This window comes from Tamandua tetradactyla, chromosome 2 (assembly GCF_023851605.1).
Source record: "Tamandua tetradactyla isolate mTamTet1 chromosome 2, mTamTet1.pri, whole genome shotgun sequence".
NCBI classification, from domain to species: Eukaryota; Metazoa; Chordata; class Mammalia; order Pilosa; family Myrmecophagidae; genus Tamandua; species Tamandua tetradactyla.
Window position 1 is genome coordinate 58,916,219 of NC_135328.1, and position 27,846 is coordinate 58,944,064.

Genomic DNA, 27,846 nt, shown 5'->3' on the forward strand with positions numbered 1-27,846 from the left:
CTCATCAAGCATTAGCATTAACATCTCAAAGTTAATACTTTTTTTGAAGGAAGTGTACAAGTGTTTTGCCGAAGAATGTGTATGTGAATGTATGTTAAACATTTTGTGTAATAAAATGAGATGAGAAAAACAGTTTGGAATCCATCCCAGGTGATGTAATTCAGTAGTAAAGATTTGGCAGAGTAATTTAATAACCTTGAACAGGTAAAAAGCCTTCAAAATGGAAATACATATATTTTATCTTTTACTTTGCTGACATTCATGGAGAGGTTGGCTGTGTTGCATATAGATAGTTGAAGTCATAGCATGTGCCTACAGTATTGGCAAAGACCAATTATAGTATATTATAAAGTAGAGAAGGGTGTTTTTCTTCCATTGAGCTTCTTCTTTCTCATAATTTATTTTCCCTTACTTGACCAGCACTCCATCGCTGCATCCCCCAGCCACTGTTGTGGTTAAAGGAGCCATGCTTGGCTTTGTCTTGGCTGTGTTAGATGGGCTGGTAGATGGAACCACAGGCAGGCAGATACTCATGAGATTTTAAAGACTAAAGACTAGGAAAAAAAAGCTGTTTTGGTTAAGAAGGTTAAGTTGATATCTGAGGTTATATAAGTATGAATAATTATACAAGCAATACTTTTTTCCCTTTTATTATTAATTTTTAATTATACAAAGTATACTTGTAATTATAGAAGATGCAAACAATACAGAATGTGTAAACATGTCTTCAGTCCTATTATCCTCTTCAAGGATAACCACAGCTAACAGTTGTATATATTTTTTGTTTAAACAGAACCTTAGTATATTTATTGTTCTGCCCCTTTTTTTCACTTAACAATATATCCTGATGGCCTTTCCATGACGATTTTCAGGAGGATTTCAGAGTAAATAGTCCACAGGAATGAAAGACCAAAATTAACTATTTTCATGGTAATGGATACTGGTAAGATTTTTCCAATTACAGAGTATGCCAGACAGGTTTTGAAGGTCTGGAGTAGGAGGTTGATACTGTTAGTTTATCTCCTGATATGTTATTTTATAATTTACAAACCATTTTTGTGCCAGACACGATGTTATGTTCTCTAGATACATCATATAAGTTTGCAAAAACCCTGTGTCACAGGTGTTGTACCCCTTTGCAAATAAGGAAAAAAATTGAGGGTCATTTGTTCAAATCTCACGACTTGTGAATGGAATAACAAGCTTAAAATCCAAGCCTGTTTGATAACAAATCCTTTTTATTTTCCATATCTCATCTTTAGGTCTAAATATACTATTAGCAAGTAAAATGTTCTTTACAGCCTGTGATAATGTTAGAATTTGCTTGAGTATAATTTTTATGTCTGCACAGATCTTAAATATGGTAATATGAAGTGGCACCTGTGGCTCATTTTAGCTCTTATTTCTTCTGGTTTGTAGGGTAGAGAGTATTTGATATAAATGTCTGTAGCAGTATTCAAGGCTGAGAAAAATGTTTAGTAATCATTTTTAAGCTCTTAATAGCCATGTTGTAAAATCTTTTGCACCATGTATTGTTTTACCTTTCTCCAGGCCACTGATTCTCTGATTGGGAGTGGGAGAGAAGGCGTCTCTTCCCAAGCAGGGGGGAATGCCGGGCCCATTGTACCTAGTCAGCTGGGTAAGAAGGAGATTCTTTCTTCCAGCTAGGAATGGCAGTGACACTTTTCCCTGCTTCCCACCTCTTCAGCTTTGTAAAAGTAAATGAATCCAAAACTGAGTGTGCATACGTATTGGGAAGGTTAATTTCATCTGTCAGTGTACCTAGGTTATAGCGTCCAGTTGTTTGGTCAAGCTGTAGGTATTTTGTAGATTTAAATTGTTAGTTGATTGCATCTATGGCTAATTACTTCTACAATCAGCAGAGCAGGTTTCCTTCAGCAATGAGAGAAGTCTCATCCAATCAGTTGAAGGCTCAAGGGAGAAATGATTTCAGCAGTCAGAAGAATTTCTATCTTTACTTCAGCCAGCCAGCTTCTCCTAGGGAATTCGTTGTCACATTCATTGGAGTTCCCAATTTTGCAGCCTGCCCTGTGGAATTCAGACTTGCTGAGATATATATGTATATATAAATAACCTCTTATCAGTTTGGTTTTCTGGAATACCCTACATACACCTATTTCTCGGCCTTTTACTCAGGTCAGTGAAAGCTATACCACTGTGGACAGAATTTCCTGAAATTTTCCCCCCTTGGAAATGTGTATTGGGATGGGGTATGGAGGAGAAATCTTGAATACTTTAGTCGTAGATCTTAACTTTTTGAGAATCCTGGAACACTGTGAGGATCTGATAAAAACCCAGTTCATTCACTGAAAAATATACTTATGTATATACACAAAACTTTGCATGACATTTCTCAGGCTTCACAGACTCACTACCATTCTTTCTACCTTCTCTTTTAAGACCTACTTTATGTCTTTTCCCTTTGTCTTTAATAGAATCATTCACCTGAATTGCCTGTGTATTTAAAGTCTGAAGTAAACACAGTTACTTTAACATTGTTCTCTGATGCTTAAGTTTTGTTTCTCTCCTAGATTGAAAGCTGCCTGAAATTAGGAGTCATGTTTTACTGCTTTGTCCTCCTTCTAGTACCAATTTATCTAGTAGCATTAATTTATCTGATCTGTCTTATTACTTATCAGGTGATTCCTTCTCCCTCCCATTTTTTAAATGCAATTTGTTTAAGATAGATATTTACATACCATATAATAATCCAAACTGTACAATCTATGGTTTACAGTATCATCATATAGCTGTGCTTTTGTCATTGCAATTGATTTTTGAACATTTTCATTACTCTAAAAAAAAAAGTAATAATAAAAGTAAAAAAGAATACCCAAAGCATCTCATGTCCCCCTCACCCCATATTATTTATTTTGTTGTTGTCTTTTTTTCCTCTTACTCATCTATCCCCATACACTGGATAAAGAGAGTGTCCGTCACAAGTTTTTCACAGTCACAGGGGCACACCTTAAAAGCTCTGTAGTTATTCACTCTCTTTAAGAATCAAGGTTGTTGGATTACAGTTCAACAATTTCAGGTATTTCCCTCTAGCTACTCCTATATACCACTAACTAAAAAGTGATATCTATGTAAAGCATAAGAGTAGCTCAGGTATAATCATAAGTAGGCTTAGCTTTTCACTTGCGTTAAGTTTCATAAGGATAAATAAACATCTCTTCCTTTGGTCTCACACAGAAGTTGAAGTTTTAAAATATGGACCGTATCGATCTTTACTGTACATTCTGATTTACCTTAGTCCTATCTAGATCAATTTCATTCATATCTCTAGTCAAAGTCTGACCACTTCTTCAATTTTTTTAACAGTTACTTTTTGGGGTAATGCTGACTTTCATAGCTTCTGTGTTTTAACTCTGAGTCCAGGTGTCATACACATACCCGAAGTTCCAGGGAACGGCCAGGTTAGACACAAAGAGTTCAGCATCTCATAATTTAGAAATAAGTTATGTCTCTGGAATAGATGTGACAGCTGTAGGCGCTTATAATCTAGGAACCTTTACAGTAGGCTTTTACCTGATAACATATGCTCTAGAATTCAATTCTTGGAGTTTGCACATTATAGTTAGTCCAAATTAGTGAGATGTAATAATATTTGTCTTTTCTGGTTTATTTCATTCAACATACTGTCCTCAAGGTTTGTTCCTCTAGTAGCATGCCTCAGGACTTCTTTCTTGCAGCCACTCAATAATCTATTGTATATATACACCACAGTTTCCCTTCTGTTCTTCAGTGGATGGTACCTTAGGTCACCTCCATCCATTGCAAATCTCGAATACTGCAGCCGTAAACACCAGGGTACAAATGTCTGTTTGTCCTACCCTCAGTTCCTCCAAGTGTACGTCTAACCTGGGGGGAAGGGGGTTGTAGGATCCTGTGGCAACCCCCCCCAGCCTCCTGTGAAGCCACCACACTCCCCCCCAAAGGAGCTTCACCAACAGTGAATAGATATATCTCTCTGCATTTCTCTAGCACTTCTATCTCCCTGTTCATTTTTAAACAATTTTATTACAAGCCAACCTAAGTAAAAAGTCAATCGTTCCTGGTATACTATGCATAGCCACGTCTTCATTCATCACCATCATTCATATTAAATGAAAAATAACAGGACATTTTCATTTCTTCTGAAAAGAATCCCTTATTCTGTGCTCACCCCCCCACCCCCGCCATGTATTGACATGGACATCTAGCTTTGGCATATTGTCTTTGTTACAGTTGACGGAAGCATATTATAGTACTACTGTTGACTGTAGACCTTAGCTTGCACTGATTGTATTTTTTCCTGTATACCATCCATTTTCAATACCTTGCAATATTGACATTTATTTGTTCTCCCTCAGGCAAAAACATTTGTATATTTATAAATTTAATCGCTATTATTGGTCCTTCTAGGCATCGCTTAGTTATACTGTCTCAGTCTTTATCCTCTATCTTTCCTTCTAATGTCATACATGCCCCCATTCCTCCTCCCTCAACCATACTCACTCAGCTACGTTCAGTATATTTACAGTATTGTACTACCATCAGGTGGTATTGTGCTATTCATTTATGGATCTTTACAATCAGTCCTGTTGAATATTCTGAACCACTTCAGGATCAAATGCCCATTCTCTACCCTCTTTTTTTTTTTTTTTAATATTCTTACTGAGATATCTTCACATACATACAGTCCATCCAAAGTATACAATCTGTGGCTCACAATTATCATCACATAATTGTGTATTCTTCACTGTGATCATTTTTAGAACATTTGCATCACTCCAGAAAAGGAAATACAAAGGAAAAAACTCATCCATCCTGTACCCTCTTATTGAACACCAGTATTGCAGTCTATCCAAAATTTTTTTACCCCTTATCACCCCCCTATTATTTATTTATTGTCCTTATTTTTTTTACTCATCTGTCCATCCCCTGAATAAAAGGATCATTAGACAGAAGGTCACATAATAAAATCTATATAGTTATACAATTAGTCTTCAAGAATCAAGTCTACTGGAATACAATTCAAAAGTTCCAGGTCCTATAACTCCCAGGGGTGTGGACCTTCCTGGCAACATGGGACAGAAATCCTGGAATGAGCTGAGGCTCCGCATCAAGGGATTGAGAAAACCCCTAGAATGAGCTGAGACTCAGCATCAGGGGATTGAGAAAACCTTCTCGACCAAAAGGGGGAAGCGAGAAATGAGACAAAATAAAGTATCAATGGCTGAGAGATTCCAAACAGAGTCTAGAGGTTGTCCTGGAGGTTATTCTTATGCATTAAACAGATATCACCTTGTTAGTCAAGATGTAGTGAAGAGGCTAGAGGGAACTGCCTGAAAATGTGGAGCTGTGTTCCAGTAGCCATGTTTCTAGAAGGTGATTGTATAATATAGCTTTCACAGTGTGACTGTGTGATTGTGAAAACCTTGTGTCCAATGCTCCTTTTATCTACCTTATCAACAGACAAGTAAAACATATGGAATAAAGATGAATAATAAGGGGAACAAATGTTAAAATAAATTTAGAGTGAAATGCTGGTGATCAGTAAGGGGAAAAGGTGGTGGATATGATATGTATGAATTTTTTTCTGTTTTCTTTTTATTTCTTTTTCTGAATAGATGCAAATGTTCTAAGAAATGATCATGATGATGAATATGCAACTATGTGATGATATTGTGAATTGCTGATTATATATGTAGAACGGAATGATCAAAAACTACGAATGTTTGTGTTTGGTGTTTTTAGTATAAAAAAATTAAAAATTAGTTAAAAAAAAAAGTTCCAGGTCCTTCCCTCTAGCCCCTCCAATACACCATAAACCAAAAAGGGATATCTATATAATGCATAAGAGTAACTTCCAAGATAACCTCTCGACTCCATTTGAAATCTCTCAGCCACTGAAATTTTATTTTGTCTTATTTCTTTCTTCTCCCCTTCGGTCAAGAAGGCTTTTTAATCTCTTGATGCCAGGTCCTGGCTCATACCCAGTAGTCTGGTCTCACGTTGCCAGAGATATTTACATCCCTGGGAATCATTTCACACATAGGAGGCTCTACTCTTTTTCTGTCTCCTGATATGTTCTCAATTTTAACTCTCAGAGATCACTCATGAATGTTCCTACCTTATTTATTTATTTAGAAATATGTCAGATAATTTTAATAGCAATTTAAGTAACAGTTGGAAACAAGCTGGTTTTGGCCCAATAAAGATAACTTATCAGAAATTAACAAGTATATTTTAACAACCAATCTATGATCATTCCCTGTTGTAAGAAGGGTTGTAAAATCCTTCTTTATAATAAGGGACCTAAATGTCAACCAATTGCTATAACTTCCCCTTTGCCTACCTTATTTTTTAAAGTGTTTCCCTTAAAAACTTTTTTTTTTTTTAAACATAGGCATCGGAATCAAACCTGGGTCTCCAGCATGGCAGGTGAGAACTCTGCCACTGAGCCACATTTGCCCGCCCTTCCTTAAAAACTTTTGAGCTCAGTTGAAAAGGGTGTGTTTTCCATAAACGCTTTATAACCAAGAATTTGTGATTAATTTTAGGTAAGATACTATCATACAGTTACTAATCAACCTTTGCACAGTAACTGACCAACCTAGGTAGATTTTCCTCTCAGTTGATTTTACTTACTGGTATTTATATTTGGATTCACTTGCATCATCACAGGGAGCCAAGAGTTAATAAGACAAATTTTTTAGTTGTAAGATTTTTGGGAAGGAAGAAGCTACATAGTACCAAGACCCATCTGATGCCAGGTGAGATGTGGTATTTTTGATAATAAGATTGACAATATGAATTTTCTTGCTATTTCTGCCCAGCTCAGTTGCCTGCAGTGCCAGAAGAGGGTGGGAAGGGCTGCCACGGCAGCCTGAGTGGCCTTTATTAAGTGACTACTCCCATCCTATTTGCTTCTTCAAATGTTTGTCTGCATAGGGATACCAGAGAAGAAAAAAGGAAGCACTTGACCTTTTTTTTGGTGGTAGGAAACTGCTTTCTCTCTCTTTCAGAACTAGGAAGTCAGAAACTGCACAGATTACTTTGCCATGGCAAAGCTAAAGAATGGATGATTATCCATTATATATTATCTATACTTATGTTCTTATTCTTTTGGCTAATCTGATGACTGTTGTCTGCTGTAGACCATGCTTCTGTAAATTAATATATTTTCCATACGTAAGGGGAAGAGATGAATGTAAATGAATTTGATATAATCCAGAATATGCTATACAAGTCTATCATTACTATTTTAATAAAGGACAGTTATCTTTCAGAAAAGGAATTGAATGATTTCGATCTTTCAAACTAAATTGAAGTCTCTTCTCATTTGGAATTTTACTGTCGGTTTTCCCACTGAGATCATTTGACTTTCCTAAAATTTGACCACATATTTCCTCAATCTTTTACTTTTCTATCCCACTCTTCACATTCTTGGCACCTTCCTTATCAAAACAAAACAAAACGCAACACCCTTTTATCACGTAATTGTGATAAATGCCTAATCTAATTGGAAGATTTATCTACAAAATTTGATTACACAGCTATGAATATACATACCCACATAGGCTGACAGCATCTAACAAGTAAATGAATTGTTTTGCCATTCTGAAACAGTTGGTATTCTTTATGAAATAAAAAACTGCAGATCCTCCTAGGTAGGAAAACAGAGTGTAAAGAACTGATTACATTTGTTGCCTAGAAAACCCATTTAATAAGGCCAAGACATCAACACCTGTTTTTGAACACCTTAGAACCAGAAGTGAGAGGCCTTTTTTTTTTAAGTTCAGGTCCTCCATATGAATGGTTGGTCGTTTGTTATCTAAGCACAATTGTATATACTTCACAGAATAATATGTTATTAGAGTTAATTCCACCTGCTTTTTATATTTGTTATGGAATGCAAATAATTTATTAGGTACAAATCACATCTCACTTAAAAATTATGTCTCTGGTGTTTGCCTCATATTATTTCAAGTTACTAAATCTCAAATATGTTTAAGAATCTGCCCTGTTGTACAACCACTGTCCTTTAGGACCAATCTCTTTTCTAAAATTAATTTTTTTTGAATAGGTAATATTTGCACTTGGTTTGGAATTTAAAAGATATGAAAAATGTGCAGTGAAAAGACTTTCTTTGAAACTTGTCCTTTGGCCTCCTAGTTTTCCCTATACTTACAGATAGTGTGATCAGTTTATACCTCTGTACCTTCCGACCTCTTGTATATAGTCGTGACCCACTATGCTGATTTACAGTGTTTTTTTTCCTCTTAACAGTATATAGTGGAGCTCATTCCCGTTCAGTAACATAGAGCTTCTTCCTTTTTATTTTTACTTATTAGTTTTTTACAGTTGTAGAGTGCTCCCTTATTGGTGGTCATTTTAGACTTTTAAAATATTTGCCTTTACTTATTTTCTTGAATAAATATTGATCACTTACTGTGTTCCAGGTGCTGTTCTTTGTACTTAGAAAACAATGTATAAAGCAAGGGAATCTCTTGCCCCCATGGAACCAGTTTTAATCTGGGGAGACATGTAATAAACTGATGCATAGTTTGCCTGGGTGCTGGTATAACTGTAAAATTTTTAGAATTCAAGTTCTGTTTTAAAGGGCATGTGTGCTTTTCATTTGGGTATTTACTGCCAAATTGCTCTTTGTAGAATATGTACTAGTTTAGGTACATATCTATTACTAGCGATGTTTGAATGCCTATTTTGTTTATTCCTTTTCCATCACTGTATTAGTTAGGGTTCTCTAGAGAAACAGAATCAGCAGGAGATAATCTGTAAATATGAGGTCTATAAAAGTGTCTCACACAACCGTGGGAATGCAGGAGTTCAAAATCCAATGGGCAGGCAGCAGTGTTGGCAACTCTTGAAGGTCCTTGATGAACTCCAAAGGAGAGGCTGGCTGGCTGAAGAAGAAATGACAATTCTCTCTTCTCCCTTAAAAGTCTTCAACTGATTGAATTCTCTCATTTTGGAAGAGACACCTTAGTTGATCGTAGTTTTAATCAGCCACATCATCAGCTGACTGATAATTCAATAAACCAGCCTTCTGGGTTATCAGCCAGTCATGAAATATCCTTGTTAGGAGTTCTTTTAAATTACTGCTCTTTGATACTTTTTTTTTTTTTTTGACCCTGGAACTATGAGACCTTTATATTGTTTCAGTGAAAATTTATATTTTTTAATAAAAAGTTACATGTGAATATCAATTTTGTGTTTATACTGTAAATTTAACTTCTCATCTCATTTGTCCGTTAGGGAGGATGTTTATGATTTCAAGTGCTTTTGGCCAAATATTTGAATTCATATAAGAATTAAATAAAATAAGTATATTATTTTACTGTGTTTAGTAGTTGTAAATAGTAGTTAAATCATAGCCCATGATCTTAGAACTGGGCATTTTCTACTGAATGAATGAAATATTATTGTTACATTTTGCCCTATACAAAGGGAGGTAATGAATGGATAAGAAAGTCAGTACTTAGATTAATATTAAGCTCTGGGAGAACACCCAGAAACCAATTAGATTACTTATTGTGCACCTCAAGGAGTCGACCATGTCAGTCCAGATTTTTGTTTGGATTCAGAATGTCTGCATTCTCTTCATTTTCCCAGAAACCAATTAGATTACTTATTGCACACCTCAAGGAGTCGACCATGTCAGTCCAGATTTTTGTTTGGATTCAGAATGTCTGCATTCTCTTCATTTTCCCTCAGAAAGAATAGGGAGGGAAAAAAAAAAAAGAATAAGAGATACTCTGGAAATTGGATCTTTCCTTTATCTGAACTTCTCAAGTTCTACTCAAATAAAAATTACAAAAGTGGAAAGAACTGTTCCCTTTGGTACTAACTTCTTGTAAATGGTTAAGAAAATCACTTAAACCTGGTATTTCTTGTTTTTCTCCCATAGCCTCGAATATTCTGCCTTGTCTTTATTTATTTATTTATTTGTGACTGTACCTCTTCATTTAACTTATTGTTTCCCCTCCCCCAAATATATCATTATTCAGAAAATTTTAGTTCTTGGCCTTCTCCTTTTCTCTGGCTATACCTTCTCCTTAGGAGATCACCTTGTCTGATCCTGAAATTTCAATGACCATGATCTTGATACCAACCCAAAATGTGGCATAAATTATTTTGGAGGGCTAGATGGGTAGTAGGAAGGAGGAGCAGAAGAGTTTAGTTCTCTGATGACATGGCAGAAATTCAATAAATAAGTGTCTCAAAAACATATCAGAAAAATGAGATCAGTATTGGAGGAAATGCCTGCGGATTTGAGGATGCTGCCTCTGGAAAAGGAAAGGATACTGGGGATTAGGGAGGAAGGTATTGGGGCTCTTTTTCATCTTAAGCCATTAATTATTTTTTACTTTTTAAACTATATACGTGTGTTCCTATCAAAAATTTAATTTAAAAATTATAGCATTCTGGTATTTCACAGAGATCTTGACTGGGAAATGCATGTTTATAGAATTGGTTAAAATATAATTTCATGAGGCCAGGGGCCCTGTTTGTTTACTCTCATGCTCTAAGAGCCTAGGGCAGATCTGTCGCTTAGTGGAAGCTTGACAAGTGTTGACACTTCGTGGGGTGTTGACAAATGTTGAATGAGTGAAGCAATTGCAGGAATGAAATTTTTGGAATGGGAAATAAAATTAGATCCTTTCAGGACAGCAAGCTCTCTACTGGAGTATAAGCTCTGTAGAGCTAGGAACTTTGTAGTGCTTTTTGCTGGGTTTTATATACATGTCTGATAAAGAGGAAGTGCTCAGTAAATGCTCAGGGCTCTCTTTAGAAGGGCCCTCCCAAGAATTATAGCCTCGAATGCGAGAAGAGAAGGTACTTCCCCCGTTTTGTGTCTCATCACATCTGTCCATTGTTATGTACTTCTTGTCTCACTTGGTTAATTCCTTTGTTAGGCATAAAATCACAGTAACTCAGTTTATCAGTCTTTATTTTTTCAGTAACTTTTTTCTAGGCCCTTCTACGAAACTAGGCGTTAGGCTCTACAGAGGTTATAATGATGAATAAAGTTGATCTCTTGACTAAAGAACATGTGGTCCAGCAGGAGAAATTAACTATATTTATATTTAACTATCATATAGAAAACATAGTATGAGGCAAAAGCAGTTTGTCAGGGAAAAAAAGAGGAAGATATAATTAAATCATGTGGGATGGGAGGAACTAAAGTGCAAAGGAGAGAGTGAAAAGAATCAAGTCTTCCTTTCATTTCTGTCTCCCTTCTTTTTTCTCTCTTTCCTTCTTTTCTTTCTTTCTACCTTTCTTTGTTTCTGCTATTATTTACTGCCTGTCATGTAAGCCAGAAGATATGCTCCATGCTGAAAGATGAAAAGGTAAATTAAGGAGTTCGCAGAATGGTTGGAGAGACAGACATGTAACCAAAAAATTGCAGTATAATGTGTGCAATGAAAATTAGAGTTCTAACAAAAAAATGTAGGACTTAGGCAGTGTCTCACAGGCAAATCAGCAGCTTTTGTTTGAAATAGATGTGTTAATTTTACTGTGTCTTGAATTGCTATGTGTTAGAACTGTGCAGAACATTTTCATACGTTTAATCTTAACAGTAACCCTGAGAACAAACACCTCTGTGAAGTAGATATAAGTAGGTATTTTTATTCTCATTTTTAGGAAGGCATATGACTTTTAAATGACTTTCTTAAGGTCATATAGCCACGATTTGATTGAACTGGACCAAGGTTTGACTCCAGAGCTCCTTCTGCTCAAAAAACAGCCCGAGGAGCCCTTATACATTGGTGGGTGGTAATGCAAAATGGTGCATCCACTTTCGAAAACTGTTTGGCAGTTCCTCAAAATGTTAAACATAGAGTTACCATATGACCTAGCAATTCTACTCCTAGGCATATACCAAAGAGAATGAAAATATACATCCACCTAAATGCTTGAACATGAATTTTCATAGCAGCATTATTCATATTAGCAAGCTAATACGAGACCACCTAGATATCCATGAACTGATGAATGGATAAAAGAAATACTGAATATGCCTACAATGAAATATTATATGGTCATTAAAAAAGAAATTCTGATACATGTTACAATGTGGGTGAACCTTGAAAACATTACGCTACATGAGAGAAGCTGGTCACAAAATGCCATGTTTTATGACTGCATTTATATGAAATGTCCAGAAAGTAGATTAGTGGGTTTTAGGGGAGAAGGGAATGAGGTAACAGATAAGGATTTGCTCTGGGGTGATGAAAATTTTCTAAAATTGATTGTAGTGATGGTTTTACAACTCTGTGAATATACTAAAAATCATTTAATTTACATGAATGAATTGTATGGTATGTGAGTTATATTTTAATAAAGCTGACAGCAACAAAATAATCCAAAGGCCTGAAATCAAGTTTTCTGCTCTACCTACCTGCACATAGGTAAGATCTTATTGTAATAGTAAATAAGCAGAACCTATTGTAAAGATGATCCATAATTATAGAGTAAGATTGGATTTTACTCATGTTACTTAACGTCTAACATTAATAATGTCTTAGTGTATTATCTAATAGAGTCATGAATTTTTCCTGTGAATTTTCCTGCATTTTGTGGTGTTATAAGTTCATTTGGAGAAAATGTGTAAGTTTGAGAATAGGTGAGCAAATAAAGTTGGATCTGATTTATGGAAATCTGGAAACTGTTAGTTTGTTGGTAAAACATAATCATCTTAGTGTATTTCTTTGAAGCCATGCTATAAACCTTGGTATCTTGGTAGCAGCTGTGAGTCAGCGAGTCTGCAAGTGATGTGATTCAAACCTAGAGAGATCATGTTCCAGAACTTAGCAACTTCTGGACCAAGTATTGAATAAGACTCAACATGCCTTCATGCCCTGCTAAAAAAAAATCAGGCACTTAAAAAAATTCTTTCTGCTAGAAGGAAGGCCCCTCAAATAACAGTTAATTGGAGGAGAACCAAAAAATTCAACTTAAGTGGTCAGTCTCTCTTTTAGACAATTAATTGCAGTGACATATACTTGAAAGTATAGGAAAGGGTCCTGCAGTTGGAATTAAAAAAGTCAGCTCAAGGCTCTGTAGACTGAACGATAAGGTAGCTTTTTTCTTATTCTTTTTTATGTTATTGATTGAGTTTGTTTCCACCTTTCGGTTCTTGTATTATTTTTTAAATATTTTTATTGTGAAATCTTCACACACATACAGTCCAGGCATAGTATACAATCAGTGACTCTCAGCATCATCACATAGTTATGTATTCATCACAATGATCATTTTTAGAACATTTGCATCACTCCAGAAAAAGAAATTAAAAAGAAAAAACTCATGCATCCCATATTCCATACTCTTCCCTCTCATTGACCACTAGTATTTTTGCCCTTTATCTTCCCCTATTATTTTTTTATTTTTCCTTATTTTTGTTTCTCATCTGCCTCTTGATAAAAGGAGCATCAGACACAAGGTTTTCACAATCATGTGGTCATATTGTAAAAGCTATATAGTTTTACAATCATCTTCAAGAATCAAGTGTATTGGAACACAGCTCAACAGTTCCAGGTACTTCCCTCTATCCACTCCAATGTACCATTAAATTAAAGGTATAATGGACTAGAAATCATTTATTTTTAATACTCTCTTTCAGAAGAGATTTCTCAGTGGTTCATTAGTATGTTTCTACCTTTATCTTTTGAGCCCTTATACAGTCCAGTTGTCCCGTGTATTGTGCCCCCACCCCCCAGTCATTAGATGGCTTTTCCTGAACACTTTCCAGCTCAGTTTTATCTATGTCCAATAGAAACGCATGTCACATGCTTGGTTAAATATGCGATTATGTATTAAGAATGAAATAATGTTGTCTGTTTTGGTTCCTCTTTGAAAATATCTAATATTTGCTTATAACCATCAGTTCTTAGGATTCCTTTTACTAGTGTCACCTTAGTCTCACAAGATATTGAATTAATAGGCTGAAAGTAAAATTTGTAGTAACTTCTTAAATCACATCTACCGTATTTTTGACAGAATATTTTATGTTGTGATTTGACTTACCATTCCACTATCCAGAAGATTTTTATGTTATGGGACATGATTGTATATTCTTCCAAATTATGGGTTAGGAATATGTTAATTGATGTTAATTGATATCTGTACCAGAGGGAATTCTATGCTTTATGTTATTTTTATCCATAATTGTACCTTTTTTTGATAACCAAAGTTATCAAATTGTCATCCAATGGCAAAATCTTGCTTAGGTTTTTTTTTTTTTTTTTTTTTTTTGCGTTGGCAGGTGCTAGGAAATGAACCAGTCTCCGGCATGGTAGGAGAGAACTTTGCCACTGAGCCACCATTGCCCTTGCTTAGCTTTTTAATAAGTTTATTTCTGTAAAAGTAGAAATAGATAGTAAACATTATCATTTGTTATCAGGATCTTTTGATGTGATCGAACTTGTAATAGTTTCTTTTCCTTTAATCCTAATACTTTATGTTAATAATTTTTCTTTTATTGAATCACTTTTGCTTTCCTTAGGTAAACGTAGGTAGATTAGGGTGACAATATATTATATATGCTGTCACTATAGTATATATACTATGTGTGCTGTAATTTGATATAATATTTTTATTCCTGTGTTTGTGAGATTATTGTTTTCTTATGTTAATGTCCTGTTTATATTTTATAATCAAAACCATAAAAAATGAGTTGGGAGACACCATCTATGTTAGGAATAGATTCAAATCCCTGTCACAGGGATTATTGAATCTGTAAATGTGAAGAAATTAACTGTTAAATCCATCCTGGTAGGTAAGTTGTTTATCTTTTCTAGTTTAAAAAATAATTTTTTCGGGCGGGCCATGGTGGCTCACAGGGAAGAATGCTTGCCTGCCATGCCAGAGGACCCGGGTTCGATTCCTGGTGCCTGCCCATGTAAAAAAAAAAAATAAATAATAATAATAATAATTTTCTCAGTTTCTTTTGCTATTGCGGATTTGAATTCTTTTTGTTTGTTTTTGGTATTTTGAATTTGTAGAAATTACGTCTTTTTCTTTCTTTTTGTGACTGCATTAAACCTTTAAACAAGTCTAAAGAGTTATTTCAATAAGTGTAAGACAAACAGAAACTACTCCTTCCAGCCATGCTATTGAAAGAAAATATTCCTTAACTTTCTGTGATAGTAGATAAGCACAATTTGCATCTTTTTCACACCACTCAATGATTTTGACTAGGAACTAGTTATTATATTTAGAATTCATGAAATTATCTGAGGTGAAAACTACTTGTAAAAATTATGTAATTAATGGATATATTGTTCTCTTAAACCTTATATGATATTATAACTTGCTTATGTCAACACTGTTATCTTAAACCTTATATGATATTGTAACTTGCTTATGTCAGTCCCTGGATTTGGGTCAAAATACTTTATTTTTTAATTTTTTTTTTAAACATAACATATAAACACTAACATTCTTACCATATGATCATTCCATTCTTGGTATATAATCAATAACTCACAATATCATCACGTAGTTGTATATTCATCACCATGATCATTTCATAGAACATTTACATCAATTCAGAAAAAGAAATAAAAAGAAAAAAGAAAAAAACTCGTACATACCATACCCCTCACCTCTCCCTCTCTTGACTGCTAGTGTTTCCACCTACCAATATATTTTAGCCTGTTTCCCCTGTTTTTTTTTTCTATAACCTCTTACCACTCCCTTTCATTGATCACTAGCATTTCAATCTACTAAATTAATTTTAACATTTGTTCCCACTATTATTTATTTATTTTTCTAAATTGTTGTATTTATTAGCGTAAAGTTGTTCATAGTATCCTGTTATTACCTCCTTTATTTCTGTGAGGTCAGTAGTTATGTCTCCTCTTTCATTTCTAATCTTATTTATTTGCATCCTCTCTCTTCTTCTTTTTGTCAATCTTGCTAAGGGCCCATCAATCTTGTTGATTTTCTCATAGAACCAACTTCTGGTCTTATTGATTTTCTCTATTGTTTTCATGTTTTCAATTTCATTTATTTCTGCTCTAATCTTTGTTATTTCTTTCCTTTTGCTTGCTTTGGGATTAGTTTGCTGTTCTTTCTCCAGTTCTTCCAAGTGGACAGTTAATTCCTGCATTTTTGCCTTTTCTTCTTTTCTGATAAAGGCATTTAGGGCAATAAATTTCCCTCTTAGCACTGCCTTTGCTGCGTCCCATAAGTTTTGATATGTTGTGTCTTCATTTTCATTTGCCTCTAGGTATTTACTAATTTCTCTTGCAATTTCTTCTTTGACCCACTTGTTGTTTAAGAGTGTGTTGTTGAGCCTCCATGTATTTATGAATTTTCTGGCACTCCGCCTATTATTGATTTCCAACTTCATTCCTTTATGATCCGAGAAAGTGTTGTGTATGATTTCAATCTTTTTAAATTTGTTAAGACTTGCTTTGTGACCCAGCATATGGTCTATCTTTGAGAATGATCCATGAGCACTTGAAAAAAAGGTGTATCCTGCTGTTGTGGGATGTAATGTCCTATAAATGTCTGTTAAGTCAAGTTCATTTATAGTAATATTCAGGTTCTCTATTTCTTTATTGATCCTCTGTCTAGATGTTCTGTCCATTGATGAGAGTGGTGAATTGAAGTCTCCAACTATTATGGTATATGTGTCTATTTCCCTTTTCAGTGTTTGCAGTGTATTCCTCACGTATTTTGGGGCATTCTGGTTCGGTGCGTAAATATTTATGATTGTTATGTCTTCTTGTTTAATTGTTCCTTTTATTAGTATATAGTGTCCTTCTTTGTCTCTTTTAACTGCTTTACATTTGAAGTCTAATTTGTTGGATATTAGTATAGCCACTCCTGCTCTTTTCTGGTTGTTGTTTGCATGAAATATCTTTTCCCAACCTTTCACTTTCAACCTATATTTATCTTTGGGTCTAAGATGTGTTTCCTGTAGACAGCATATAGAAGGATCCTGTTTTTTAATCCATTCTGCCAGTCTATGTCTTTTAATTGGGGAATTCAGTCCATTGACATTTAGAGTTATTACTGTTTGGATAATATTTTCCTCTACCATTTTGCCTTTTGTATTATATATATCATATCTGTCTTTCCTTCTTTCTACACTTTTCTCCATGTCTCTCTCTTCTGTCTTTTTGTATCTGACTCTAGTGCTTCCTTTAGTATTTCTTGCAAAGCTGGTCTCTTGGTCACAAATTCTCTTAGTGACTTTTTGTCTGAGAATGTTTTAATTTCTCCCTCATTTTTGAAGGACAATTTTGCTGGATATAGGAGTCTTGGCTGGCAGTTTTTCTCTTTTAGTAACTTAAATATATCATCCCACTGTCTTCTAGCTTCCATGGTTTCTGCTGAGAAATCTACACATAGTCTTATTGGGTTTCCCTTGTATGTGACGGATTGTTTTTCTCTCGCTGCCTTCAAGATCCTCTCTTTCTCTTTGACCTCTGACATTCTAACTAGTAAGTGTCTTGGGGAACGCCTATTTGTGTCTAATCTCTTTGGGGTGCGCTGCACTTCTTGGATCTGTAATTTTAGGTCTTTCATAAGAGTTGGGAAATTTTCAGTGATAATTTCTTCCATTAGTTTTTCTCCTCCTTTTCCCTTCTCTTCTCCTTCTGGGATACCCACTACACGTATATTTGTACGGTTCACATTGTCCTTGAGTTCCCTGATACCTTGTTCAAATTTTTCCATTCTTTTCCGGATAGTTTCTGTTTCTTTTTGGAGTTCAGATGTTTCATCCTCCAAATCACTAATTCTATCTTCTGTTTCTTTAAATCTGTCATTGTAGGTATCCATTGTTTTTTCCATCTTTTCTACTTTATCTTTCACTTCCATAAGTTCTGTGATTTGTTTTTTCAGTTTTTCTATTTCTTCTTTATGTTCAGCCCATGTCTTCTTCATGTCCTCCCTCAATTTATCGATTTCGTTTTTGAAGAGGTTTTCCATTTCTGTTCGTATATTCAGCATTAGTTGTTTCAGCTCCTGTATCTCATTTGAACTATTGGTTTCTTCGTTTGACTGGGCCATATGTTCAATTTTCTGAGCGTGATCCGTTATCTTCTGCTGGCGTCTGGGCATTTAGTCAGATTTCCCCGGGTGTTCGACCCCACAGGTTGAAAGATTTTTCTGTGCAGTCTCTCGGTTCTGTTCTTTCTATCCTGCCCAGTAGGTGGTGCACGTGGCACACGCCTGTCTGTGGGTTCCACCAGCGAAAGTTGCTGTGGGTCCCTCAACTCTGGAAAACTCTCGCCGTAGGGGAGGTTCGGCAACCGAAGCGTCTTGGAAGAATGCCAGCCGGCCCGGGGTTCCAAACGCGGGGAGGGTCGCCGGCTGTCGCAGCACAGGAGAGCGTCCGGCCAAATTAGCTAGTCGGCCCGGGGCACCAAGCGTGGCGGGAGGGCGCCAGCTGTCGCAGCCCGGGAGAGTGCACTGTTCCCAGCCGACGGGGGAGTCACGTGTTTGGAAGGGATCCCCTGGTCACTGTTCTCCGCAGTCTGGGGATTTCCGACCCAACTATCTCAGTTGTTCCGGGGGGCCTCGTGTGGTGGGGGCACCAGCCGCCGCGGCCTAAGGGGACCGCCTGTCCAATTCTACCAGCTGGCCTGGGAAGGTGGAAGGGAGGGACTCCGGTCGCTTGCTGTCCCACCCAGGAAAGCCCGTGCCCCTTGGTGATCTCACCGGAGCTGGTTCTCCCAGATAGTCAGCCGTTCCAGGATGGGGTACGCTGTCCCTTTAATCTCCCTCGTGGCTCCGGGAGCTGCTCTGTATTATCTCCACTCCCCCAGTAGTTGTTCTGGAGGAGGAAAGGTGAGGGCGGCAAGGCTGTCGAGGCTGGTGGCGGAGGAGCACGGTGAAGGCGGGGGAAGAGGGCACCGTGTTGGTTGGAGAGCAGCCGGAGCAGGAGGGGGAGGAGGGGGGTAGGGAGGTCGGGCGGCTCGGCTGCTGCGGGGCGCGTGCGCCGCGCGGCGGGCCGGCGGAGAAAGAGAGGGGGTAGGGAGGTCGGGCGGCTCGGCTGCTGCGGGGCGCGTGCGCCGCGCGGCGGGCCGGCGGAGAAAGAGAGGGGGTAGGGAGGTCGGGCGGCTCGGCTGCTGCGGGGCGCGTGCGCCGCGCGGCGGGCCGGCGGAGAAAGAAAAAAACTATTTATTTATTTTTAATCCATATGTTTTACTCATCTGTCCATGCTCTAGATAAAAGGAACATTAACACAAGGTTTTATTTTATTTCATTTTATTTTTTAAGCATACCAACATACAAACACAAACATTCTTCCCATATATCATTCCATTCTACATATATAATTAGTAACTCACAATATCATCACATACTTATATATTCATTATCACAATCATTTCTTAGAACATTTGCATCAATTCAGAAAAAGAAATAAAAAGAAAGCAGAAAAAATTCATACATACTATATCCCTTTTACCCTCCCTTTCATTGATCACTAACATTTCGATCTACTAAATTTATTTTAACATTTGTTCCCCCTATTATTTATTTTTAATCCATATGTTTTACTTGTCTGTCAGTAAGGTGGATAAAAGGAGCATCAGACACAAGGTTTTCACAATCACACAGTCACATTGCTAAAGCTATGTCATTATACAATCATCTTCAAGAAACTTGGCTACTGGAACACAGCTCTACATTTTCAGGTACTTCCCTCCAGCCTCTCCAATATACCTTAACTAAAAAGGTGATGCATAAGAATAACCTCCAGGATAACCTCTCAACTCTGGAATCTCTCAGCCATTGACACTTTATTTTGTCTCATTTCTCTCTTCCCCCTTTTGGTTGAGAAGGTTTTCTCAATCCTTTGATGCTGAGTCCCAGCTCATTCTAGGATTTCTGTCCTGTGTTACCAGGAAGTTCCATACCCATGGGAGGCAAGTCCCACGTAGAATGGGGGAGGGCAGTGAGTTTGCTTGTTGTGTTGGCTGAGAGAGAGAGGCCACATTTGAGCAACAAAAGAGGTTCCCTGGGGATGACTCTTAGGCCTAATTTTAAGTTGGCTTAACCTGTCCTTTGCGGGAATAAGTTTCATATGAATAAACCCAAGATAGAAGGCTTGGCCTATTGCTTTGATTGTCCCCACTGCTTGTGAGAATATCAGGAATTCTCCACATGGGAAAGTTGAATTTTCCCCTCTTTTGCCATTTTCCCAAGGGGACTTTGCAAATGCTTTTTTATTCACTGTTCAAATCATTCTGGGATTTATTGGGGCATCACTCTGGACAAACCTGTAAAATCTCATGCCCTACTCAGGGTTCCATGTACTTAACAGTGTTCAATAAAACTGTCCACCAAAGTTATATTAGGAAATGCGCTAAAAATGCTTTCATATTTTAATTGGAAATAACTGGGAGTGGAGATAAGTTTTCTGCTAGTTGTTTGCTGTCACTACTATACCAAATTTACTGGTGCTGTTTTCATATAGTGAAATAGTAACAATAAAAATTCAACTTCTCCATTTAAAAAAATGCATTTTGTTTGTTTAGTTGGCAGCATTTTTCCTTCTTTTTTTTTTTTTCACATGGCAGACACCAGAAATTGAACCTGGATCTCTGGTGTGGCAGGCAAGAATTCTCCCACTGAGCCACCATTGCACCACCCAGCATTTTTCCTTTTTAATGGCATTTGGAAGAAATGAACTTCTTAATTGATGGCACTGTAAATTTTACTGAATATTGGATTCGTAATGTCCAGATGAATGAGGGAGTGGTATCTTCTTAGGTTCAACTAAATGTTTAAACATTCAGACTGGTAAGAACACTATAGGTCTTACTTGATACCACATTATTCATTAATGTTATACAACAGAAACCACAACTTGTTAGTAACACCGTGGAGTCCTTGTAACAGTTTAAGCCTTCTGATGCACTCTTCTGACTGTTCAGGTGCAAAGAGACAGCATCCACTTTGGGTGTTGAGGAGCCACATTCCTACAAGGAAAGATACCAGTTGCAATAAATAATTCCATATGCATAGTTCTAGGATCTCTACAAGGATATGTCTAATTCCATATCACCATGCTCTGTGAAGCTTAAAAATATAGTTTCCTATAAAATATTTCCTGTACTTCTAGTCCAGATGCAATTTACCCATCAGGTTATTTTTACCTTAAGCAGTGTTGCCAAGTAACATAGTTGCCAGTGTGCTGTCTTAATCAGGTTAATGGTTTAAGTGAAGGTCAAATTCTCATACATAAGGAAAAAGGAATTTTGTTAACCTTTGATCTAATCTACAGTTATGTGTTAAGTTTTCATTTATGGCTTCTTGTGTTAATATCTTCTTTCAGATTTTCCTTAACCCAAGACTACTAAATATTCTCCTACATTTTCTTCTAATACTCTGGTTTCATTTTTTACATTTATATGCATCTTTGAGTCACCATTTCGTTGTGGTGTAAGGTAGGAATCTAAACTTTTCCAAATGGCTAATCAGCTGTTCCAATCATTTATTAAATAATCACTTGTTTCACTACTGGTTAGAAATGTCACTATCAACATAGAGCTGTTGTTATTAGGGAATGGTTCTTGAAATTAACAGATAGTTGGTATATTTATAATGTGTACTTTTAATGTAATAAAAGCCAATTTATACTCTTACATGTTTGTGAATAGATTGTGTTACTCAGTGGCTGAGAATTTATAGGGTAAATTTTTTTTTTATCAATAAAAGTACTGTATAGTATGAAAAGGAATATAATTTTCTCCTTTGTAAATTGGAGTTTCCCTTGTTAAAGGCTATTGTGCTGATTTGCATAGCCTTACTTTTTTTTTTTTTTTTTTTTTTTTTTTAAAGGAAGGAAAGACAGAGAAGGAAGGAAGGGAGGAAGAAAGGGAAACATTTTTAAACATTTTCTTGTTTTATTATATTTTGTTTGTTTGTTTGTTTTTTACATGGGCTGGGGCCGGGAATCGAACCGGGGTCCTCCGGCACGGCAGGCAAGCACTCTTGCCCGCTGAGCCACCGCGGCCCGCCAGCATAGCCTTACTTTGAAAGCATACCACTGAATAGTAGAAAGTGGTGAATTAGGGGTTTGAATAACTGGGTTCTAGTTTTAGACTTTCTACTTCACTGACTGCTACTTTGTACAAGTCATCCTCTCTGTGTTTTGTTTTCCTCATTTAAAATACATGAAAATTGTATATCGGAACCTTGTATTTTTTTATTGATGTAAATTTATTTTAGTCCAAGAAAATACATGAATAATAATCCCTTCCCTGCTTCCTTCATGAAGATTACATGGGATAATGGATATTAGAGCACTTTGAATTGGTAAAGCAATTTAAATGTAAGGAATAATTGCATGTTAACTTTTCCTCCCTTTTTCTTGTAGGTAGTGTTGGTGCTTCTTTTCAGTACCAGTCCATCCATCACGACCACATTTTTCATGATGACAGTGACAAGGTGAGGTCCTTGTTGATGTCTGCCATGGTGAAAATGCATGCCAATCTTAAATTGCTGGATTCACTTGCATAACTTTTGGACTCAGGACCAGGAGAGTTTGATTTGGGAGGTACAATGTTGAGATACAGAGATCCTTGCTGGTTTGTTTGTCAGATTATTAAATGGTTCCTGAAAGCCTGAAGATAATTCCCAGGATGTGGGCTGGACTCTTGGTCATCCCGCTTCCTCTTCCCTCTCTCCTTGCACAGCCCAGATGGATCATGTTTTTTTTTTTTTTAATAGATGGATTATCTTAATATATGAATAGGTGTTTCTAAAGATGGTAGCTATCTCAAAATCTTGAGTTGTTTTTCAAATAGAAATATCTTGGACATTTTCAAATTTGTTTATCTTTAGAGTTGAGTAATGATATTTTTTTCTCAAACTTTATGTTTTTGGGGGGGTCTGTTTCCAAAACTCAATTTAAATTGTTCAGGATTGAGAATAGAACCTGCCAGATTCATGTAAAAGAAGATTGCTTTGAAACAGATTTTGTATTTTTTGCAGTGGTTTTGTTTCATTTTGTTGTTTTTTGCTTCTGTTTTTTTTTGGATGCTTTCCAGTACTCATTGGCACCCTTGGTTGCTGACTGCCCACCCTTGCAGTAGATATTTCTGTGGGCTGAGTGTTTGGAACATCTGGCTGCTGATGTTGGATGGCCTTAACTTTAGTCTTTTCCACCATCAATTTCCAGTGGCTTCCCTCCCATTTCCTGTGTATGCAGGAATGTATCACTCCCTAAGTAGTTTCCAGTGCAGACCAGTCCAAGCAGTCTCTGCTGTTTTGATCAAGAGCCTCCTCCCTCATCCTGTTGGAGCTAAATCAAGAAGTTAGTTAATCATTGGGATTTTCCACATGGTTTTCTTTGTTCTGATTATGGGTCTCTCTGTCTTTGTGAGCTTTGCTTAGGCAGATTTCAGGCTGTTTACAGAGAGAGATTTATTTTGCACAGCATTCCAGAATTTTTTTATTATTACAGGAATCCAGAGACGTGGGTTTCACTTTTAACTTATTTCAGAGTGGAAGCCACTGAAAGAGACTTCTAGAATTTAGTTCCATAACATTTGGTATACCACAGATTTTAGAAGGGAATATTTGGAAAAAAAAAAGTGAGGATGGATGAAAAAGACAAAATCGCTTTAGGTCAGTAATACTGTGAACAAGTGTGCTTTGTAATTCTGAAGAGGTTTTGGGCTTAAATTTTCTTTGTCCTGCCAAGTATAATATGCTCTGTCCATTTGCTCAGTCATGGTGGTGAAGCAAAATTGTGCACTGTGTTGTCTCTGGGTCTTAGAGTTCGGAGATGAGATTTCAGTCCACTTTTACCAGGTACTTTCTATCTATGTTAAAATAGTTTTTCCTCCTAATTTCTGAATCTTTATGACTGATTTTTGTGCTTTTGGGAGATGAGATTTTTCCAGAGATATGTACTAGGATCTCTGACTGTGAGGTCCTATGGATTTATAATTTATTCAATGAATTCAGTTAACAAATAATAATTATTGATTGGAAGCTATGTGTATTAGGTCCTTAGGGAATACTTCAGGATACCAAATAGATAAAGTTCACTGTTTTTATGAGTTTGCAGTCTAATAGAGTGATATGGGGGAGAGGCAGACCATAAAAATAAACAAATTATATGGTTTATTATAATAAATGCAACAGAGAAAAACTAGAGCGATAAATGGGTGAGGAGGACTAAGCTTGGGTGATGTAAATTGCAGCTTTAAATAGAATCATTGGGCTTTGATTGTGGAGAGGGCAGGGATGGATAGCATGTTTAAATATTAGATCTCTTTTTTTGGTAACAATTCCCAAACATCTTTCTGTAACAAAAGGGTATCGATTTTGCAAAAATGAAAATAAACCAGCTGTCCCCACATATATTTTAGATATGTATGTTTAAACACACAGATACAAACAACACACACACACACACACACACACACACACATGCACACATACACTCCCGAGAGCTGAAGAGAGGGTTTAATCCAGCTCCCCCCCCTTTTTTTTTGTTTAAACTTGGAAGCTGAGACCCCATTGGGGGAAATTATTTGTTCCCTATGGAACTGGAATTAGACAAGAACAAATGTCCCCAATGCAAGTCATGTAAAATATGTGCTAGTTATTCTGAGCATACTGTCACATGGATGTTAATGCTTTACTTATTTTAGTTGCTTCCCTTTCAGGTCAGCAGAACGGTGGCACTCTGCCCAGCCATGGTCCTTTCCTTAGATCAGTGAACAAAAAATGATCTGTCTTAAAAGTTGCCTCATTTAAAAATAATCCATGTGGGACTTTTCAGGCCAGGAGAAGGAAGGCCAGTCCATTTGCTGGGCTTCCCCTCTACAGTGGTTGAAGTGCTGGCACATCCCCAAATCCCTTCGGTTGGCCTGTTTTCTAAGTTAATTTTCTCTGTAGAAGCACATTGGCTTGTAGCATATAGTGCTAAAAGGGGCCAATTGCAGCTTGGGGTGAATCTACTAAATATGGTGAATTGCAGCCACTTATATTAACAGTTTATATTGGGTACAGCAATCCACAAAAGCCTTCCACTAAAATTTTTATATCCATTATAGAGCCCTACCTCGCAGTTTCCAAGTAGTGAACATGTAATTTATTCATTAAATTTGAATGCTTAACTATGTACCAAACACTGTTCTAGGCATTGGGGAAAGTGCATTAAGCAAAACAAACAAGTTCTTGCTTTTATGGAGCTTACTTTCTGTATGTGGAATGGGAGTTGATGGGAAAATAAATAATTTAAAGATATTGTTAATTGGTCATTTGTGTTGAGAAGAAAAATTAAGCAGAGAAGTGTTATCAGGGTATTGGGAGAAAGTTGCCTTCTAGAATAGGGTAGTCACAACATCCTATAAGTTGGCACTATTTTATCCCTATTTTATAGATGAGGAATCTGAGACATATGTTAGGTAATTGCTCAAGATTATACAGCAGTAAGTAGTATCAGTAATAGAACTAGGATTCAAACCCAAGCTTCCTTGTTCTAGAGTTTGCTCTCTGATTTGGCTTCATCTACTTAACTTTTGACATGCTCAGAGAAGAAGGTATCTGCATGTGGAATAGACCCTGGAGAATCATAGTGAAAATGAGTCGGTAGGCAGGCAGTCTTTGCCTATTAGTTTTTTCTTGCCAGGGTCTTTTTGACTTCCATTCTGATTTATAACTACTTGTCATTTCCGTCTTTTCTTCTATGGCATCCTTGGCCTGCTTCATGCACAAAATTCTGTGCTTTTTAAAATGAAACCACACTATGTGTGTTGCTGTATTATATTGATCAAACGTGATAGCCATGTAGAAATATTTTTAATTATTTATTTATTTTGAATCTGTAGATTCTGTTAAGATATATTCACATAGCATATATTATATCCAAAATAAAAATCAGTGTCTCGCAGCATCCTTACATAGTCATACAATCATTATCACTCTCAATTTTAGACAATTTTCATTGCTCCAAAGAGAAAAGTTGGCTTTGAAAAGTTGGAAATAATCAGTGGCTCACAATATCATCACACAATATTCATCACCATGATCATTTTTTAGAACGTTTGCATCACTCCGGAAAAAGATAAAAAGAAAAAACTCATACATACCATACGTCTTACCCCTCCCTTTCATTGACTACTAGTATTTCCATCTACCCAATATATTTTAATCTTTGTTCGCCCTATTATTTTTTATTTTGTTATCCGTATTTTTTACTCTTCTGTCCATACCCTCTGTTCTAGTTTGCCAGCTGCTGGAATGCAATATACCAGAAACAGAATGGCTTTCAAAAAGGGGAATTTAATAAGTTGCTAGTTTACAGTTCTAAGGCCGAGAAAATGTCCCAATTAAAACAAGTCTATGGAAATGTCCAATCAAAGGCATCCAGGGAAGGATACTTGGGTTCAAGAAGGCCAGTGAAGTTCAGGGTCTCTCTCTCAAATGAGAAGGCACATGGCAAACACGATCAGGGTTTCTCGTTCATCTGGAAGGGCACATGGTGAGCACAGCATCATCTGCTAGCTTCCTCTCCTGGCTTCCTGTTTCATGAAGCTCCCGGGGAGGCATTTTCCTTCTTCATCTCCAAAGGTCGCTGACTGGTGGGCTCTCTGCTTCTCGTGGCTATGTCGTTCTGCTCTCTCAGAATTGCTGTCATTCTCCAAAATGTTTCCTCTTTTATAGGACTTCAAAAACTGATCAAGATCCACCCAAATGGGTGGAGACATGTTGTCACCTGATCCAGTTTAATAACCACTCTTGATTAAGTCACATCTCCAGGGAGATGATGTAATTACAGTTTCAAGCATACAGTACTGAATAGGATTTAGAAGAAATAGCTGCCTTTACAAAATGGAATTAAGATTAAAACATGGCTTTTCTAGAGTACATACATCCTTTCACACCAGCTCACCCTAGATAAAGGGGATGTCGTAAACAAGGTTTTCACAATCACACAGTCATACTGTAAATGTTATATCTTTATACAGTCATCTTCTAAAAGCTAGTAGTTGTCTAACATGCTAGGAAGCGAGGTCTGTGCAGTCAAATGTGACTTTTCAGGTTGTTTGGAAGCCTTTTGGAAGATGCCAGAGGTGGTTTTGGTCCTGATAATTTTGTATTTAGAGTGGATGTAGAGGGGCTGTTGGACTAGAACATGATAACAGATTTGTAGCATATAGGCCTCTGTTCTGCACCCCTTCTCCCCACGCCCTACCTCTGCATACCCCCCTCCCCAGCTTCTGTTCCTTGCACTTACTACTGATTGACCACAACATTATTTTCCCGCAACCTGGCACAGCCTCAGAGTCCTTCTTAACGTGACTTTCAAGTTGGTATGACCAATAGATTGGGTTGGTATGTGAGAAAGTACCTTATCGTCTTTGGTTTAGATGGTTTCTAAAATTCAATTCAGTTCTACCACTCAGTGATTTGAAGTTGAGGGAGAATAAGCTTCTGAGTAATTCTGAAGCCTCTAACAGTCTAAAAGCCTATTGGTGAGGCACAACAACAAAAAGATAAATAGACAGAAAATAGTTTTATAGATGGTTTTATAGAACATTTATGGGGCACTGAATTCTCTCAATTATACTGTAGTAGAAGGGTATAAAGATCATCTTGCTAGCTTGATAAAAATAGGAGGTAGATTTGTAAAAACTGAGCAGTGTTTGTCCATTTAAAAAGTGGTGGCAGTGGGAAGGATTCATAGAACTGTTCTATTCTTGGTATTGTTAGAGAAATAGAATTCAAATATTAAAAAATTAAAGTTCATTAATACTGGAATAGAGCTAAGATGCATAATTTTAAATCAAAAGAGGATAAGTTAAGAGAAATGGAAAAAATATA

The 27,846-nt window shown here is 36.7% G+C and overlaps 1 protein-coding gene across 4 annotated transcripts in view; it reads left to right on the plus strand.

Annotated features, from left to right (window-relative positions):
• Nucleotides 1-27,846, plus strand: part of RNF38 (ring finger protein 38) — a 218,604-nt gene that overhangs the window by 35,041 nt on the left and 155,717 nt on the right. For all 4 annotated transcript variants that reach the window (XM_077147696.1, XM_077147710.1, XM_077147716.1 and 1 more), the window contains one exon: nucleotides 22,382-22,452. In XM_077147696.1, the coding sequence (XP_077003811.1) occupies nucleotides 22,382-22,452 (71 nt within the window). Of the gene's footprint in view, nucleotides 1-22,381; nucleotides 22,453-27,846 lie in introns of those variants that run through there.